General features: G+C 38.2%; 2 protein-coding genes across 3 annotated transcripts in view; one reads left to right on the top strand and one right to left on the bottom strand.

Annotated features, from left to right (window-relative positions):
- Positions 1–9406, bottom strand: part of MTBP (MDM2 binding protein) — an 84614-nt gene extending 75208 nt beyond the window's left edge. Inside the window, exons 1-6 of the mRNA XM_020964979.2 lie at positions 9174–9406; positions 6273–6353; positions 3702–3775; positions 3463–3614; positions 1556–1614; positions 347–491 (exon numbers count right to left, since the gene is read on the bottom strand). Of these exons, the coding sequence (XP_020820638.1) occupies positions 347–491; positions 1556–1614; positions 3463–3614; positions 3702–3775; positions 6273–6353; positions 9174–9288 (626 nt within the window). The 5' untranslated portion in view covers positions 9289–9406. The remainder of the gene's footprint in view (positions 1–346; positions 492–1555; positions 1615–3462; positions 3615–3701; positions 3776–6272; positions 6354–9173) is intronic.
- Positions 9407–9541: 135 nt separating this feature from the next.
- The window catches only part of MRPL13 (mitochondrial ribosomal protein L13), a 47568-nt gene continuing 37954 nt past the window's right edge, over positions 9542–19155 (top strand). Inside the window, exons 1-2 of one of the 2 annotated variants that reach the window (XM_020964978.2) lie at positions 9542–9735; positions 11599–11719. In XM_020964978.2, coding sequence (XP_020820637.1) covers positions 9709–9735; positions 11599–11719 — 148 coding nt within the window. In that variant the 5' untranslated portion in view covers positions 9542–9708. Of the gene's footprint in view, positions 9736–11595; positions 11720–19155 lie in introns of both variants that reach the window. The other variant, XM_020964977.2, reaches the window with a different exon arrangement.

Below are 19155 nucleotides of genomic sequence, written 5' to 3'. Positions count from 1 at the left end.
CATTTTAGCCTTCTTTCAAACTCAAAATGTGTTCTAAGATACACTCGTGATTCACAGAATTTTTTTATTTTCATCAATATGAAACAAAATAACACAAGAATAATTATTTTTAAAACTTAAACTTACAATTTCATTAATTTAGAGATTTTCTAATATGGACACTTCCTCCAACAATGCAGATTAGCAACTTTTCTGTAAATTATAGTCTTAAAAAGTGACAGGAAAACAGAGATAAAGTGACTTATCCATGGTTAGGTGGCTAATATGTGTCAGAGGCAGAACTTGTAAACCATCTGGAATCATTTTAAAACAACCAAATTTTCAAAATTGTCTAAACAGAACTTACCCCTTAAAAGTATTTGCAGCTATAGTAATTTTTGCTGAATGCCACTCCCTTAAGTGTTTCAAAGCACCAATAACAGGTAAACAGTCTTTCAATCTTGAAGAATCTTGTTCAAAGGGCTGTAATATTATATCTATCATTGCTCTACCTAGAAAGGAAAAAGATATTGTATATAAAGTATTTCGAAACATTAAAACTTAAATTAACTAAAACAGGATCCTAACAATTTTATGTTATTGGTCACAAAACTTCAGTTCTTAATGGTTCAAAATAATAGGCTTAAAGATTTCAAGGGTCTTAAGCATAAAATATTTAAATTACATCCTTGATCTTGAAAATTTAGGTTTTAGAAAAGCAGGACAAAGGAAGTACTGCGATTTTCCTTTTTTTCTTAATGCTAAAATCAAAAGGGATCTCAAATTATTATAAAACTTTAACATACAATTCTGTATTTTAATCTAGATTGAACACACACACACACACACACACACACGCACAGCACATGCACTCCCACAGCTTGCAAAAAATGGCAAAGTTGGGCAATACAAGACAGTTTACAGAGGCCAGGAAAAAACGAAATAGAATTGAATAGTCTTTTGAGAAAAGTTCATAACCTGCCAAGACCACAGTTTGAATTTTGCTATTTACTCATAAACTTGTTAAATAAAGTTAATGAACTGGACTTTATGAATCTATTATTTTATATATTTTGTCAAGATAATTTTAAAATATCTCTGTCCACATAGGTCTCAATTTCTCACCTGCAACAATTAAAATTTGGTAAAGAACTTCCAAAACAGCACTGCACATTTAGTGTTTTCCAAGTTATGCTGATTTTTATGGATGCCAGGTACTCTCAATTGAAATATGTCAGAAGGCATAATTCAGAGAAGAATATATTAGCATTACTCTACAACTGCCCCACTTAAATTGAAAAACAGATCAAAACAGGTACTCAGTACTCAACATCTTTTATGTCTAATCTCATTTTTATCTAGTTACATGAAAAGAATTCACACTTTTAACTGACAAATCCTGCCAACTGGTGGTACAAGTTTTATACAACGTAGTTACCGTGAGGTCAGAATCCATTATTGAGGCTAAAGGTAGCTCATCACCTCAGGATGAAGTCTGAATTTAACAACTGTTCACAGAAGCTATGAAGCTCAATTGCAATTCACTAGAACTCAAATATCAAAAATGGAAAATTACCAGGAGCAGGGAGCTTGTCCGATAACTGATGCAAATTTTCTGCAGCTTCTTCAAACAGACTAGAATGAAAAAATTAAGTTAGGAAAAATAGAAACACACATAAGAGCTTCAATAGAAAGGGATTTGGCTTAGATCTAATGATAAATTTTCTGACTGTGAAGGTAAATCATTGTCATGGTTTATTTAGTAAGGCTAATGTAGCATTTTTTCCCTGAAGCTCTAAAAAGGGGAATGCTTATCAATCACAGATGGTTAAGTAGTATAGCCCTGTCTGAAAAATATAATAACTTCCCAAGAGTCTTTCTTAAATTTACTCTTTCAATTAAATTTTGCTCATAATGAATACTATAACAGATGAAAATATCTTAAACAGTCTGTTATGAAATCCTTATTTATTGAATTTGACTTTCTAAAGACTAGTTTTCTTTTAATCAATTAACAGGCTCCCTCTTATGGAGGTAATTATACATGTCTTTCTTTTTACTTCTATATAGTCTCTATTTTTCTAATAACATTAGGAGATGAAGAAAAAGAAAACATCCAACAAAACAACCTCTAAATTACTACTGACACATTAAAGAATGGGGAATTTTTAAAGTTTAGACTTTTACGTCAAAACGTTCATCTAGTTCGAATAATAGGAAATGTTACAGAGGTAAAAACACCATATGATGCTGTATGATTGTCCACTAGTCAGAATCACTACAAGGGAAATTATTAGTTGGGCTTATTAATTGGGTAAAATTAGATATTCTATCATACTTTTCAATATCTACAAGTGAAAGAAAAATCAAAGCATCTATGTATTTCAATTTCAAGGCAGGAGAATTAAGAATGAGGTTTTGTTTCACATACCAGTCACTATAAAATGGGCAAGAGATGACTTAAAAACAATATAGAGTAAGGCTCAAGAAATCTCAGGTGTCAGGGGCAGCTAGGTGCCACAGTGGATAGAGCTCTGGCCTTGAAGTCAGGAGGACCTGAGTTCAAATCTGGCCTCAGACATGTAACACTTAATAGCTGTGTGACCCTGAGCAAGTCACTTAACCCCATTGCCTAGCCAAAAAAACACAAAAAACAAACAAAAAAAGAAAGAAATCCTAGGTGTCAAGTCACTGCGATGCCTAATGAGGTGATAGTAGCATCTCATATTTCTGGCACTATCTACATAAGTGTGAATAACATTATATATAAATATATATACATATATAAAACTCTCTATATATAACTATTCTATTTGTTTATGTTAGAATTTTATCATAATAATTTGAAAAGCAGTTTAAAGTAGTGAAAAGCATGATTTAGTGTCAGAAGTAGAGGTAGAGTAGAGGGGGTAGGGGTGGTAGGGGGTCCTCATTGGCTATCATCATGTATATCCAGCGTGGACTTCCTTCTCTAAGAGAATTCAAGGACAGGGGAGAAGGGCCAGAGTAATCCAGGCTTCCATGATACACATGATATACATGATACACAGCTTAGTAAGCACACTAGCCAGATGTGTTCAATAATGTCTTCAAGCCTTTCCAGAAGATTCTTTAAAACCCTTATATGGATCATACCATTTTGGTGTCTAATAAAAGGTGAATACTAATGCCCAACAGAAACAGATTTATTTTTAATCTTATAAGCTAAAAAACATTCATCTTGCTCTGAGACACGAAACATTTTATCGCGGCATCTCATAGAGAGTTTGTCCACTTTAAGCGTCCCACCCATTAAAATCACTTAAATCTGTACCAAGTCTATTCAGAAGATCACAGATTTAGAGACAGAAGTGATCTCAGGAGTTATCTATTCATAATTTTACAGATGAGGAAATTTTCCCATGCCACCAAAGTTGTAGAATATCACTGTTAAATCATTCTCTGACTTTGTATTTTAACATTTTTAAAAGCATGCACACATACTCGGTCAGGGATAATGATTCCCTGCTATTACTATCTTCTTCCTCCAAACAATGAACAGCATTCAGACATTCTTCAATATCTGTTTGGAGAGTATCCTCACTTTCCTCTTTTTGTGTATCAAAATGTATTTCTTCCCAATCAGAGCTACAAAACTTAAAAAAAAAAGCTTACATTAATAAACGCAATACTTATTAAACAAAATATTCAAAGACAATTGAAGTGTTTTCCATTTGAATTACCTGATAAAATCCACATATTGCTTGAACTGCAAAGAACCATTTCTTGGGACCTGGAACACCAACTACTGAACAGGCTTAAAAATAAAACATTCATTTGTAACAACATCATATCTTTATAATTTACAACAAATTTAAGTCAACAAATATGAAATGCGTATGACAAATTGAGTCAGTCAATAAGTACTTATTAAGTACCTAGTGTGTATATGCCAAGCATTGTGCTAAAAGCTGGGGATTAAAAAAAACAAAAACAAAAGACAGTCCTTGCCTTCAAGGAGCTCACAATCTAATGAAAGAGACAACAAGCAAACAACAACATACAAAGATGCTACATATAAGATAAATAGATGATAATCAACTAAGGGAAGGAACTATAATTATGAAGAATTGGGGAAGCCTTCCTGGAAGATAAAATTTCAATTAGTTAAAGGAAGCCAGAGAGGCCAGCAGTCTAAGTGAAAGAGAGAAGAGCATTCCAGGCCTCGGGGAGATCCAGAGAGAATGCCCACAGCTGAGATATGGAGAGTCTTGTTCGTAGAACAGTCAAGAGGTCTGTATCACTGGGACAAAGGGTGGTATAAATTCTAAGAAGACTAGAAAGGTAAGGGGTTATCAAGGGCTTCGAACACCAACCAGAGGACTTTATAATTGATCCTAGAGGTGATAAGAGAACTACTTAAGTTTACTGAAGGGGGGAGCAGAAGGATGACATGGTCAGACTTCAGGGCCTGAATGGGGAAAGGATGGGAGAGAGGAGGAATTTAACCACACAGACCCACTAGCAGCTATTGCAGCAATCCAGGCATTAGATAATGAGGGCCCGCAACACGATGGTGGCAGAAGGCCAGACTAATAAAGAACTACGTGAAACATAATCCTTGTTATGATCTTGGACAAGTCACTTTCCTTCTCAGGGCCTCAGTTTCCCCATTTTTATAATGCTGTAGTTGGAGTGGAATCTCTAAGGTCCCTTCCAGCTCAAAAATTCCACGCTTCTACATACAGAAATAGCTTAAGATGAAGCTGGGAAGATAGGTCACAGTTCTGAATATAAGAGGGAGTCTAGAGTTTATACAATCTCATAAATTAGACCTTTAAAATATACAGTATAAAACTGTCAAGTTAAAATAAAAAAAGCAAAAGCAAATTTATTACTTCACAATGTGTATTTGTTTCAGATTATCACAATATGTTAACTTGGAACTGGTAGTTAGATGGTGATGTGGAGATTAAAATTGTCTAGTCTACAATAAAAGAGACTGAGGCAGAGCTCTGAGCCAATGGCACTTTATTAAAGGGTCCATGGTCCCCTCGAATGAAGTGGACCTTAGCTCTTACTCATGATCTCAGATGCCCCCTCCTTCTCGGGCCCTATTTTTATAAAGTTTGATACCAAGTCTATTACCTAGACATTCTATTGCAACTATACAAAAAAAAAATATATATGTGTGTGTGTGTGTGTGTGTGTGTGTGTATTTTATATATATATATATATATATATATACATGTATATATATATATATATAGTTATGTACAACTACATAGAATCCCATTGGTTTACATATGACACATAAGCAAAAATGATATGTCAGCAGGGTCACAGGTTAGGTGAAGCAAAGACTATCTCCACCGACGAGGTCCTGGTCACAAGATAGATGGGCTCATGTTGGACAAGAATGAGAGGTCTTGAGGTACAAAAATACACTGGGGGACTTTCTAAAGTATCAAGGCATCTCACCCACGCTGGATTTGGACGTGGAATTTGAGCAAAACAGGATGGAGATACCTTTGTCACCATTCTTGTGGCTGTGCAAGTGAGCCTCATAACTTGATAAACAAGTAGTGGACATTACATTAAAGTTTGAGGCCCACTATAAGAACCTGTCTTTCCCTATATGATTTATGTAATATATCAAATTGACTGAAATAGAGTAGGGGTCCAAATGAATTATTTCTCACAATAAATGGTACAGCTTCAACAGAATGGTGAGAATGGAAACCAAATTACAAGAGAAAAAGTAGATGGTGAGAAAATAGAGGCAATAAGACACTGAGGAAGCATCTCTACTACTACACCCAAGAAAGCCAATACCCTCATCACTGCCACATTTCCCTTTTCATCTAGACCAGGCCTGCACAACATTTGGCTGCCCTCAAAAAAATGTAGAGGATGTAACTATGACTCAGGTCATCCTCAGGCCCCAAGGCTGTTCTCAGACAGAGGTAATAGGGCTCACTGGCCCTTTAAGAAGAAGTGATTAAGAGGCCTAATACCCTTGGGCAGGCCTGCACAACACAACACACCACCAACAGGCTGCTTTGGTGGGCCTTATGTTGTGCAGACCTGATCTAGACCTTTGGAAGATATAGGGGAAAATCACATAAAATGAGCAAGAGGGTCTAACTGTGTCCTGCCAATCATGGTCTCTGAAGGCAAGAGGTGTGCCTTATCTTTTAATCCCTACTGCATCTAGCACAGTTCTCTGCATAGCAGTTATCAAACAAATATTTGTTAAATGAATTCCTACAGCCAGTAACTTATTATAGTATGGAGATTTCTTCTCTACTTACCAGGGAAGGTACTATCTTCTGCATTCATTGAAGCACTAATGCTTCTTTTCACATAATGATAAACATTTGCTGCTGTTAATCCTGCAACAAAGAATGAACACTAACTTAATAAGACTCAGTTATGTGACTTTGGTGCCAAATACAATAGGCTTCAGACATTTTCAGATCACAGAAAGAAAAAATTCCTCAAAGCCACTTAAAACACAGTAAAGGAAGATTTTCTAGTGACTTCAGCTCTGATCAGCTGAAATCTACCACTACCTTCCAAATATAACTACAAAATGAAATATAAGAACACAGGAATTAACAGAATACGGGAGTCTAAAAATGGTTCACAGTTAAGCACTTTACCATTTTTAAAGCCCTTCTTTCACAATTCTGTTAAGATAGGCAGAATAAGTACAGTAATTCCCATTTTACTTAAGAAATGAGCTCATACAGTTAAGTTTCTTGCACACCAGTCAATATGGCTTTTAAATGTTAAAGCACAGACTAGAATCCAGGTCTTTCAACTTCAAGTACAATGTTCTTTCCATTTTCCAGTAGAATGTAAGTTTCTTGACATCAGAATGTGAGTGGTGCTGGGGGATGTGGTTTATGTATCCTCAGTGCCCAGCATGGTGCCTAGCATACAGAAGATGCTTAGTAAATGCTTATTAAATGAATGACACCATAATGCTTTGACCCAGTAACTAATATAGTAACAGCTAGTATATATAGTGCTTAAAGATTACAAAGCATTTTACAAATATTATCTCATTTGATTCTCAAAACAACTTTGGAAGATATGCTCTATTATTGTCTCAGTTTTATAGATAAAGGACTTGAAGCAGACAAAGGTTAAGTGATTTGGCCAGGATCACATGGCTAATTAAGCTGGATCTGAACTCAGGTCTTCCTGACTCAAGGTCTAGTGGTCTATCTACTGCACCACCTAGCTACCTGGCAGACTGGAAAAGATGAGGTGAGAACTGACATAATAATTGTTCAGAGACTAACACCCCGTGTTATCCTAGATAAGACACTCTACCTCACCAGGCTTCAGTTTCTTATCTTATGAAAATCTGCAGATGTTTGACATTCTAGGATAAGATTACCTCAAATAATGAATCCCCCGAAATTGTCATATTTATTCAAATTTGCAGTATTCAAGTTTTAACTATGTAAAATATGGCAATTAGTTCTAGTCCAATGTAAATATGCAGTGGAAACTGGAATAATTTGATCTCTTTAGGGGGTTAATTATTAGCACCAATTGGGACATATCTGTAAAAAGGAAAAAAGACTGCCCCAAAGGAGCTCAATTTAGGGGAGACCACACATCAATAACTAGGGATATTCTAGATATATTCAGAGAATATGTTAGAAAGGGAGGCCCTAGAAACCCAAGAAACCCTGAGAAAGTCACTTTAACTCTTGGTCTCAGTTTCCTCATCCATTAAAAAAAAAATTAGTAGGGTGAGGGTCAGGCAGGTTTGACTAGATAGTTCTTAAATCTTATATTGTATCTCATGGACTCTTCTGACAATCTGGTGAAGCCTGTGGACACCTCAGAACGATGCTTTTAAATAAATGAAGAGAGGGGCAGCTAGACAGTGCAGTGGCTAGAGCACCGGTCCTGAGGTTCAACAGGATCTGAGTTCAAATACGGCCTCAGATACACAACACTTCTAGCTGTGTGACTTGGGGCAAGTCACTTAACCCAAATTGCCTCCAAAAAAGAGGAAGAAAGAAAGAAAAAAAAATAGATTAGGAGATAAATAAATGAAGAGGTTAAACTTCAGTCAGAGGTTGGTGAAAATAAAGACATAAACTTTCTCTCCCCTTCATCCAAATTCACAAGTCTCTTGTAATCTATCCACAAGGAAGTCCAAGGTTTAAGAACCCCTGACCTAGATTATCTCTAAAACCTCTATCCTCTTGAAATCCCATAATCCCAACCCAAAGACTGATTGAATGACAACTTACAGGAATGAGTGGCAAATGGCTTACCCTATGCCTGACTCTTTGGATGTTGGGGATGGGACCTAGTCCAGGCTGAAAACATAAAATGTTTCAAAGAAACAATTTACAGCTCCACCAGTTTTGTGTATTAGCGTACCTGTCTTCCCACTGCCCCCCCAGCATTTGTCATGTAGTAAGTGGAACCTCAAATTTGCTTTCATTTGCATTTCTCAAATATTAGGGATTTACAGAATTTTTTCATATGGTTGTTGATTGCTTGAATTTCTTCTTTTTGAAAACTACCTGTTAACATCTTTTGACCGTTTATCTACAGGAAAACAGCTCTTAAATCTTATAAATTTGAGCCAGTTATGTATATATCTTAAATCTTACATATCTGCATCAATTCTTTATTTGGATATAAAACCTTTATCAGAGAAATTAATTGTAAATTGTTTTTCCCAGCTACCTGCTTCCCTTCAAATTTTTACTACATTAGATTTGTGTGAGCAAATTTTTTTTTAATCTATGTCATCAAAATTGCCCGTGGTTATCTTGTGAGAAAGATATTTGCAAGAGGCAGCTAGGTGGCGCAGTGGATAGAACACCGGCCCTGAAGTAAGGAGTACCTGAGTTCAAATCCAGTCTCAGACCAAACACGACCCTTACTAGCTGTGTGACCGTAGGCAAGTCACTTAACCCCAAATGCCTCAAAAAAAAAAAAGAGAAAGATATTTGCAATGGGTTAACAACAGCAAGAGTGTCTGTGAGGGGATTACAACAAGCCTGGAAGTTCAGGGATTCAGCTCTGAACCACCCATTTGGAGCAGGAAGGGACCTAAGGTGAGCCTCTCCCCCACCCCTGCCTCGGCCCCCAATTCGCGAATTTCCCGGCCAAAGAAAAAGGCGCCACTCGGACCCTGCATCAGTGCCATCCCCGCCCAACCCGCTGGTTACCCGGAGAAAACTCGGAGCCGTCCGATGCTGAAGCCGCGGGCCGATCCACCGGGTCTTGGCCGGCTGCCTCCGTCCGCCCCTCCGCCCAGGTCAACAGCAGCAGGTATCGGTCCATGGCCTCCAACACAAATAGACGCGGCCGGAGCTCACGCCGCTCAGCCCATCCGAATGCCCCGCGCTTCCCTGACGCACTTCCGTTTCTTGTCTGGCTCTCCTCTCCACCCCCCCCCACGTTACTGTGCTTCCAGGCCCGGCTTCCTAGCTACCCGGCAGCGGAAGTAGTCCTCCGGGAGGAGGAGCAGGAGGAGGGGAGCGGTGCTGTGTCTCTAAAGAGTTCCGTCATTATTTGAGCGTGCCTTGATCCTCTTTTCCGGCCCAGGAATAGCAAAGGGCAAGTGACTTGGCGCGCGGCGGGGAACTCTTCTTTGGCGTAGCGAGTTTCCTGCCGAGCCTGAGCAGGAGTGGCACCCGGCCCCGGTCCCGGAGCCGACAGTCGTTGGGTAGCCCAGGACGGGCAGGTTTCGGAGGGTGCGCAATGTCGAGTTTCTCGAGAGCGCAACAGGTAATAAAGAGGGCGCGCGGCTGAGGGAGGGGTGGGGGAGGGCCCTAGACGTCCGAGGTCGGGAAGGTCTCTTGTCCCCAGTTGCCTGTGTGCAATTCCCTTCCTGACAGACCCGAGAGAAGCCGCACGGTGCGATGGGAGGAGCGGCGGACCTGGGTTCGAAATATGCCTCTGCCTCTGAGTGTCTTTGTAATGAATTGTAGTGTAGTATCCCTGGACCTCAGTTTCCTCATCTGTAAGATCCCTTCCAGTTCTTAATCTGGGACCACCTGACCTTAGGCAACTCCCTGTTTTTCACCTTGGGACTGAGGTTCTACATCTGTCAAAAGGGAGGATTGGCCAAATTCAGGGGTTCTTAACCATTTTTTTGGACCACCTTTGGGAGGCTGGTGAAGTCTATGGCCCTTTCTCAGAATGGTGTTTTTAAACGTATATAATATAATACACATGATTACAAAGGTAATCTATTATGTTGAAATAAATTTTTAAAATATGTTGTTTTTTTTAAAGTTGGTAATCCCTGGGTTAAGAAACACTGGAATAGGCGGTTTAAGTGCTTTTACAGCTCTAAATATTTCTGGTTCTTCTTTCCTTTTCTTCTCTAGGCTCTTCAGCGCTTTCTTTCAAAACAGAAAATTGGGCTCCTGGTTACAGATCTAATGTGTGGTTAATCTTTTGAAAAGATCTTTCTGGCTGAAATGAGGCTGGAGAAGTGAAATTGCCTTTTTTGTATTATCCCTAGCAGGTCATTAGAATGTTATATTTATCTTGCTTTTTCAGTTAAAGTATTTTTCTCCCAAAACTCCGAAATGATGATAACTCGAATTTCCATCACCATTCCTATATTCTATTATGAGTATTATTGTCAGAGAAGTTATATGACTTGTCTAAAGATATGCAGATAAAGATTGGCAGAGCCAGGACACAAATCTAAGTCTTCTGACTGCAGATCTAGTATTTCTTCCACTAATAGCCTATCTTTATATATTATTTTAAGGTTGACAAGGTGCATTATCTCTTAAAGATTTCTCAACAAACAAAATTAGGTGAAAGCAGAAGAATAGCTGTTTTGACATTCAAAGTCCTTCATTATTTAGCTCCCTCCTACCTTTCCTGTCTTCTTACACCTTCCTCTCCAATATGTGTGCTTTGATTCAATGACACTGGCCTCCTGGCTGTTTCCTGGACAAGACCCTCAATCTCTCTGCTCTAGGCATTTTTTCAGATGGTCCACCATGCCTGAAATGCTTTCCTTCCTCCACTGGGACTACTGACCTCCCTCCCTTTAAGTCTCAACTAAAATCCCATCTTCTACAGGGATCCTTCTCAGCCTCCTTTAATTCTGATGCCTCATCTGTATTAATTATTTCTTATTCCTTATATAGCTTTGTATATTTTTGTTTGCATATTGTCTCCCCCATTAGATTGTAAGCACCATAAGGGCAGGGACTGTCTTTTGCCTCTTTTTTTACTCCCCTGTGCTTAGCACAGTGCCTGGTGCATAGTAGGCATTTAATGTTTATTGAGCCGAATAGGCTGTTGCCCTGAAGTAAGAGATTTAATCACTGAAAACTTTTATTTACAGTAACATTCCTCAGGTTTTGCAAATTATATTAGCTCTTCCTATAACTAATAAATGACAAACACCAATAGATCTCATTTATGTAACTCATTTTATAGTTGAAGACGCTAAATTGTACAGAAGTTGGCTTTGCTAAGCATATGTGTAAGTGGTAAATCACTCATGACCCTAAGTCTAAGGTTCTTTTCGCTATATTTCTAATATACTCTGATAAACTAATGACCAACTAATTGACTTTTTATTTTTCTTTCAATGAAAATTTTGCTTTTCTTTTCTAGCAGTGGGCCACTTTTGGCCGAGTATGGTATCTCTTAGATGGAAAAATGCAACCTCCAGGCAAACTTGCAGCAGTAGCATCAATCAGACTTCAAGGGCTCCACAAACCTGTATACCATCAATTGAGTAAGTATTGTGTTAGACCAGTCAGTAACTTATAGCTAGAGTTCTTGGCAAAATTGTTGATGTAATGATAGTTTCTAAGTTGCTTTGTGCCTTCTCAGGACCTTTTTCTTCTTACCCTGCCCTTTCTCAGTGATCCCTGCTAAGATGAGGATCTAGCTCTCTTTTCTTTTTGCCTCCTTCTATTTCAGTCACTCCATGTTCTTCAGTTTAAGTTTGACGTTCTCCCAAGGGTTCTTTCCTCCTGGCTCTCCCTCCTTTTCTCTGCCTTGCTAGTCTCACTGGCTTACATGTCTTCACCCACTGTATTTTTTCAGAGAACTCCTAGGTCTTTAGCTCTAAGCCTGACTTCCTAAACTAGAACCCCAAATCTCCAGTTATGGCACTGCAAAGTGGGTAGGACACTGGATTTGAAATTTAAAAGCTGAGTTTGAATTGTCTGCTGTTTACTACCTATATAACCTCTGAACAAGTTGCTTAACTGTAGGTGATGGTGTCTGACTAGCTGATGGTTGATGTCTCTCTTAGCTCTAGATGGCAGGCAGTCAGTAAACAATTATTAAGCCAGTCTTTGTGCTAAATGCTGGGCTTATGAAAAGAGTCAAAAGATAGTCCCTGCCCTCAAGGAGCTCACAGTCCAATGGGATGGGATATAACTTCCCACCCCCTTTCTCTTTTATCTTCTTCAGATACTCTCTGTTCTAAGTTAATTGAATCGGACTCTTTCCTGTTGTTTTTCTGGTCTCTTCTATAACTTTGATATCTTGGGTTTAAAATGGTTGTATTCTCTCCTCAATGCCCCATGTATCAGAGTATTTGTGTATATACCCCTACTATCCCCTGTTCCACCATAATGTGGTGCAGAATGAATGATGCTTTTAGAATTAGAGGACTTTTTTGGAATCTCAGACCTGCCCCTTCGTGTCCATGGGACCTTGAACAAGTCACTTAACTATCTCTGGGTTTCTCCCATCTATAAAATGATGGGGTTGGACTAGATAATCTCTAAGTTGCCTTCTAGCTTTAAATGTGTGATCCTCTGGCCCTAGATTCGAAGCTTTTGGAGAGCCAAGTCTTAGTCATCTATATTCTGGTATACTCATTGCCTGGTGCTATAGCAGGTACTTAATAAATGTATGCTAAATGATTTCAACAGGCAGATATTTACAGGGGACAGTATTGCAGGCATAGGGCACACTGTAAGGAAAAGTTTGGTGCCTGGAAATCACTAAACATGTTTGGGAAATAATTGATCTATTTTGGCAAGAGCATAGGTCATGTTAGTGAGAATAATGACAGATGACTTTGGAAATGTTAGATCCAGATTATTTTCAGTCTGAGAAGTTTGCATTTTGTTCAGTAGACAGTGGGGAACTATTAAAGTTCCTCTTTTGAATATAGGAGAACAGATTAGCAAGATTTATCTGGCAATAGTTACAGAATTTACAGGTATTCAAACACATAGTGTTAGTAGCTTTAAAATCCTCACCTCATTGCATTCCCAGAATCATGGAGAGTACCCTTTTACTTAAGAATTTTGTTAAGTGTGCATAGCTTAAGTGTAAGCTTTAATGGAACAGACATTTTGGGCAAAGTTGCCTGAGTCTCAGCACTCCTAGGTGTAAATTCTTTTTACATATTCTAACACTTTCCTTTTAGAGAGACTTTCCTCATAGAAGTACACAGGGATCATCTCTCCCCAAATGTCACTCATGTTGCTTAGTTGTGTATTATGGCAGATATCACTTCATTTCTAAACTGAAATATCTTTTAATAGCTTACCAGGAGGAGAGGTGAGTATAGCCTACTTGAAAGCTATGCCAGTGAAATACTGGCTTTGGTAAGTACTACTGTACTGGAAAGACTTTGAGTATACACTTAGCCACAGACTATGTTTGTCATTAAAGATGTGTCTCTGTAAGTTTGTGGAGGCCTTAATGCAGCATTAGAAAAAGTATCAGAGAACAATCTACCCAAGGCATTTGTTGCTTATCCCAAGAATATGGACATGTGCATTCACAGTTCGTTCTTAGTCTCTGATACCAGAGCAGTGGCTCAAGTCTAGGTGCACACTGCTGCCTGGATTCATCTACAATTCTCACTTTGTTCTGGCCGAGTTTTGCTTATTGAGAATCAGTACTTGGTGCCATCTGGGCCCTCATCTTCCAGCAGGAGTCCAGGTTACTTGTCCCTGCGGTTTCCGGAGTAGGTTCCTCTCTCATTCATATGTTGAAGTGATTCAGTCTCTCAGGACCTCCTTCCCTCCTCCACTCCCCCCTTTTTTTTCTGTTCAAGACAATCTGAAGCTCAGCACATTTTTCTTAATATCTGTGACTCAAACATTTCCTTAATTTATCCGCCTCAGTGTGTTATTAGCCAGGGCACTGGTACATACATGCTAAACTTCTTTTCCCCTACTTAAACCTTCACACATAGCAAAAAGACAACTCCAATACATTAAAGAGCCATGATTTCATCCTTGTGTATTTCTGCCACTGACACAAATCAAAATCCTTCTATATCTTGAGAGAATCTTTCCAATTTAATGTAGCCAAAAAACTCATCACCTGAGAGCTGCACTTTCATACAATTTATCATATCCACTTGCCCAAGTTTTTCAGTAGTGGTTTGATGACCACTTATTAGATGAATAATGGTATCCATTCTTGGGACAGGCAACAAATGCCTTGTCTAGGTTGTCCTCTAATACTTTCTTTTTTTTGCCCCTCCTAGGGATTTTTTTAAAAATTTTAATTAAATAGTGTTTAATTTTTTCCCCAGTTATATATCAGGAAAACTTTTAGCATTCATTTTTACAAGATTTTTGAGTTCCAAATTTTTCTCTCTCCCTTCCTCCCCTCCTCTCTTCTGAAAATGGTAGGCAATTTGATACAGTTTATACATGTGCTATCTGATACTCTTTCTAATGCTGCATTTATTCTGGATATATACTAGGGCATGAAAGTAGCTTAGTTATATTTACATATCACATAATAATGTGATATGCCTTTTGTATAACATTTTACAGTTCAAAAAGTGCTTTCACAATGAGTTGATTCTTATAATAACCTTGTGATATAGATGGGACAGGTATTCTTTTCCTGAGAAAACTGAGACCAATTCAGTGATATTCACAGTCATAATTTATATCAAGTGATAGAGCCAAAACTGGAATCTTTGGTCTTCTGGTTTCAAATAGTGTTTTTTTCTTACCCATACCATACAGTCTTACATGGTACTCATTAAAACAATATTTTATTAGTATTGGCCATTTAATATTCTAGTACTTGAAGAATATTATAGGCAAATAGGTTTTTAAATGCCCCAGCACCTGTCTTCTACAGATGTATCATTGCAAATGTAACTGCATCACTTTGAAGAGAAGACTTCCCTCTTTCTTATATACAGAGCAACACCTTGCTTAGGATGAGTAAGTGAATCCATGAGAACTGTGGATTAGCCATTGCCAGTTCTTCTCAGTATAAGTTGTCTCTAGTTACCTACCTATTATTTGGTGATAAAGAACATGTGGTTTATTGGCTAAAAGAGGGTTTTTGTCACTGTTGGGTTTTGTTTCGCAGTATTTAATACACAACTGATGACCTATAAATTTTGGTAAAAATTTAAGCCATTTATCATCCTATATCCACAAGGTGGCACTAGACTCCAAATTTCATTACAGGCAAGTTTGTAATTTATAGATTGGATTCTGAAAGGTCATTTGTAATTTAGCCTCTTGGAGTTTAGCGTTCATTTTTCCGGCAGTATTAATGCATTAACTGTTGGTTAAATTCCCGTGCCTAGCCACAAAAGCTTATTTAAAATGTAATATCAAAAACTCTGCTACAAAAGCCTGATCCTATGTACATGGGTCCTTCCCCACTCCTTTTGCTATCTGAGCCATGTGCCTGGCACAGATACTGCTGAGTTTGAGAGTATGTAGGCAGTGAGAGGTTAGTCCCTGGCAGTTTGATTGCCAACCCTCACACTATTGAATCTATTCTTTCAAAAGTCATCAATGATCTCTGCTAGAATCTCAGATCCTCAACTTCAGAGTATACTTCATTATTCTTATCTTTACACCAGTCAGCAAGCTGTTATTAAGTGCTTATTGTGTGCCTAGCGCTGTGCTCAGCCAGGGGTAGAAAAACACAAAGAGCAATAATCCCAGCTCTCAAGGACCTTACATTCTAATAGAACTGGCAGTTTGTCTAGGTGAGTGTTGGACTTGGAGTCCACATCCTGCCTCAGACACTTATTACTGATGTGAGCCTCGGCGTATTATTTAATTTCTCAGCCTCAGCTTCCTTTTCTGTAAAATGGTGTGAATAATAGCACCTACCTCACAGGGTTTTTGTGAGAGTCCAGTGAAATATCATGAGTAGCATTTTGTAAACCTCAGAACATTATACGAATTCTAGCTTTTATTTGCTGTTATCTATTCAGTCACAGTATGGCCTATATTAAACACCTTAGTTCAGACATTCATTTCCTTTCTCCCAGACTATTATAATAGCCTCCTAACCCTGCTCCTAGATTCTCTTCCTCACCAGTACATTCTATACACAGCTTACAAAATAACCTTCCTAAGGCATAGAGTTACCTATATCACTCCCCTGTTGAAAAACAGGCTACCTGTTGCCTGTAGGATCAATTAGTGACTCTACAGCTTAACAACTGAGTCCTCCCACAGTTTATTTCAACCTTCCTTTTCAGCTTTATTTCATATACTTCTCTTTATATTCTACATTGTAGCCAAGTGGAACTACTAGCTAATTCTTAGACTCTACTTTCCATTTTTCTGCCTGTATTCACAGGCATTCATTCAGCCTTCCCTCCTTCTCCCCAACCCCTGTGCAGTGTAGGGCTGGCCTCTCTATCCTATCTTCAAGGCTAAGTTCAGGCTTTGCCTCACACCTCATTATCCCTCCTTATGCTACCTCATATTTACTTTCTCAAGTATATGTATCCTGGCACGTATATAAAATGTCCGCTCCTTAAGAGAAGGAATTTTTTTTTGTTTTTATCCTTGAAACTCCAGAACACTGCTCTGCAAATGTCTATTGAATTGAATTCATCTAATAACTGGAGATAAAAGTTGAGCTGTGCTGTATACAAATTTAACTTCTTACAGGTGTTACTTTTTAAAACATTTCTTTCATTAGTTTTATTTCACCCATTCTGATTCATATTGAAAGTATATACCACATCCAGGGGCCTCAGGCATTCAAAACATAAACCTTTTAAGAATATATTTAATGAAAACTCGGCACACAATATTAAGGTGTATGATTTTTTTTCAAATAAGATATCCAGCTTTTTAAAAAATAAAGAATTGAATTTTCTTTTGACTATGATGTCCTTTTTTTTGATCATTTGCTAAAAAAAAGAAAAAGAAAAATCTAGTCTTTAATATACCACTAGGTACTGAACTTGGTGTGAGACCTGAGTTCAAATGCTACCTAGACACTAGCTTTGTGACCCTAGGCAAGACGCTCAATCTCTCTTAGATTGAATTTTTTCTCATCTGCAAAATGGGAATAATAATATTAGCATCTACCTCACAGGGCTGTTGTGAGGAGCAAATGAGATACATATAAAAGCATTTTGGAAACCTTAAAGTGCCATATAAATGTTAGCTATTATCAAGTCATTTAACTCTCAATGCTTCAGTTTCCCCATTTGTTTAAAAAAACATAATAATAGTTAATCTCTAATATTCCTTCCAGTCCTACCTTTTTTTGACTTTATGATCTACTTTTTCTATCCCTTCAATTGATCCCTAATTAACTATAGTATTGCTTTAATTATCCGCCAAATAACACACCCCTTCTCAATTCTCATAGTTTCTTGTTGCTCATAACATCAAATGCAAACATTTTATTGAAACCTTTTATGTTTTGTAGCACAGTAATTTCCTAGTATTACCCATTCCCCATCAGAACAGAGAAAAGCAGTTGAGCAAAGCCAACTTGCATGATACCCAAGAAGCAAAAGTATTTTATCATTTCTCCTACCAGGGGTGGGGAACCTGCGGCCTTGAGGCCCTCTAGGTCCTTGGGCTCAGCCTTTTGACTGAGTCCAGATTTTATAGAACAAATCCTTTTATTGAGGGGATTTGTTCTGTAAACTTTGGATTCAGTCAAACAGCTGCACTTGAGGACCTGGAGGGCCGCATATGGCCTCTAGGCAGAAGGTTCCCACCTCTGTGCCTAGACCAAGATTGACTGTTACAGTTTCCTTAAGTTTGGCCATTTCAGTGTTGTTTTCTTGATGTTATTACAGTCATCATGGGTGGTCTTCTTCTGGTTATGCTCTTTTGTTTGTGCAAGTCAGCCATGCTTCCTACAGCTCCTCCTCGTCATTATTTCCCAGTATGTTCATATGTCTGCCTTGTTCAGTCATTGTCTAATTAGTAGTTCTTAATTTAAATGTCTACCAAGAGGTACACATTGTGCTAAGCGCTTTAAAAATTTTCTCTTGTCTGATCCTCATAACACCTGGGAGGTGGTGCTGTCATTATCCCCATTTTATAGATGAGAAAACCGAGGCTGACAGAGGTGAACAGATTTGCCCAAGGTCACACAACTAGTGAATGTCTGAGGTTATATTTTAACTCCTGTCCAGAAAAGCGATTCTGTTTTGTTATTTTCTATACACTTATAGCAGTGAGTAAGAAAGATAGAAAGAAATAAGACTTATGGCAAAGAGATGTCATGAAGCTATCAAAATAATTGTGGGAGTAAAATCAGTATTAAGAGAAATGGAAATAAACCAGAAGCAGTAGAAATCTTAAGAGGCATGAGCAGCAAAGGTCTATCCTGATCTTCTTCTGGACAGGGAGGACCGATAATATGATCTCAGAGCACAAGTGAGAGGAAATTAGGTGGATGCAGCTGAATGACTAAATGCGATAAATGGTGATGAATGGATTAATGCTAACCTCAAAGGTGGTTTCTAATGGAACGCCCAAGGGATGCTCTGGAAGAACTGATAGGATTTAGAATTACAATGGAATTGAGAGATTATTTGTCCAACCCCCTTTTTTACTCATTATTCGGAGTAAACTGAAAGAAGGCAAAATAAGCAGAACCAAAAAAAATAACAAAAAGGAGGACTACAGCAGTGTATATGAAAAGATCACTAAAAAGGAAGTTGAACTTAGTGTCACTGAAACGCCAGAGAAGATCCCTGAGAAAAGAAAATGAGATATAACATTTTCCATCGGTGCAGCAGAATGGGGATCTACAAGAACAGTGTTGTGTACATTTCTAGTCTGGAGGAGGAGTGGTGAAAAACCATCATAAGGTTAAGAAAATGGAAAGGACCTGAGAGGTCTTCTAGTTCACCCATCTGTTAGCCCATTTTACAGAGGAAGAAACTGAGGCTGCACAGGGACTTAATGACTTGCCCAAGGTCACCCAAGTAGTTAATGGCAG

The sequence above is a fragment of the Phascolarctos cinereus genome, unplaced genomic scaffold (genome assembly GCF_003287225.1).
Source record: "Phascolarctos cinereus isolate Bilbo 61053 unplaced genomic scaffold, phaCin_HiC Scaffold_4;HRSCAF=312, whole genome shotgun sequence".
In the NCBI taxonomy this organism is placed as follows: domain Eukaryota; kingdom Metazoa; phylum Chordata; class Mammalia; order Diprotodontia; family Phascolarctidae; genus Phascolarctos; species Phascolarctos cinereus.
Note: the sequence above shows the minus strand (reverse complement) of the source record. Positions and strands in the feature narration are given on the sequence as shown.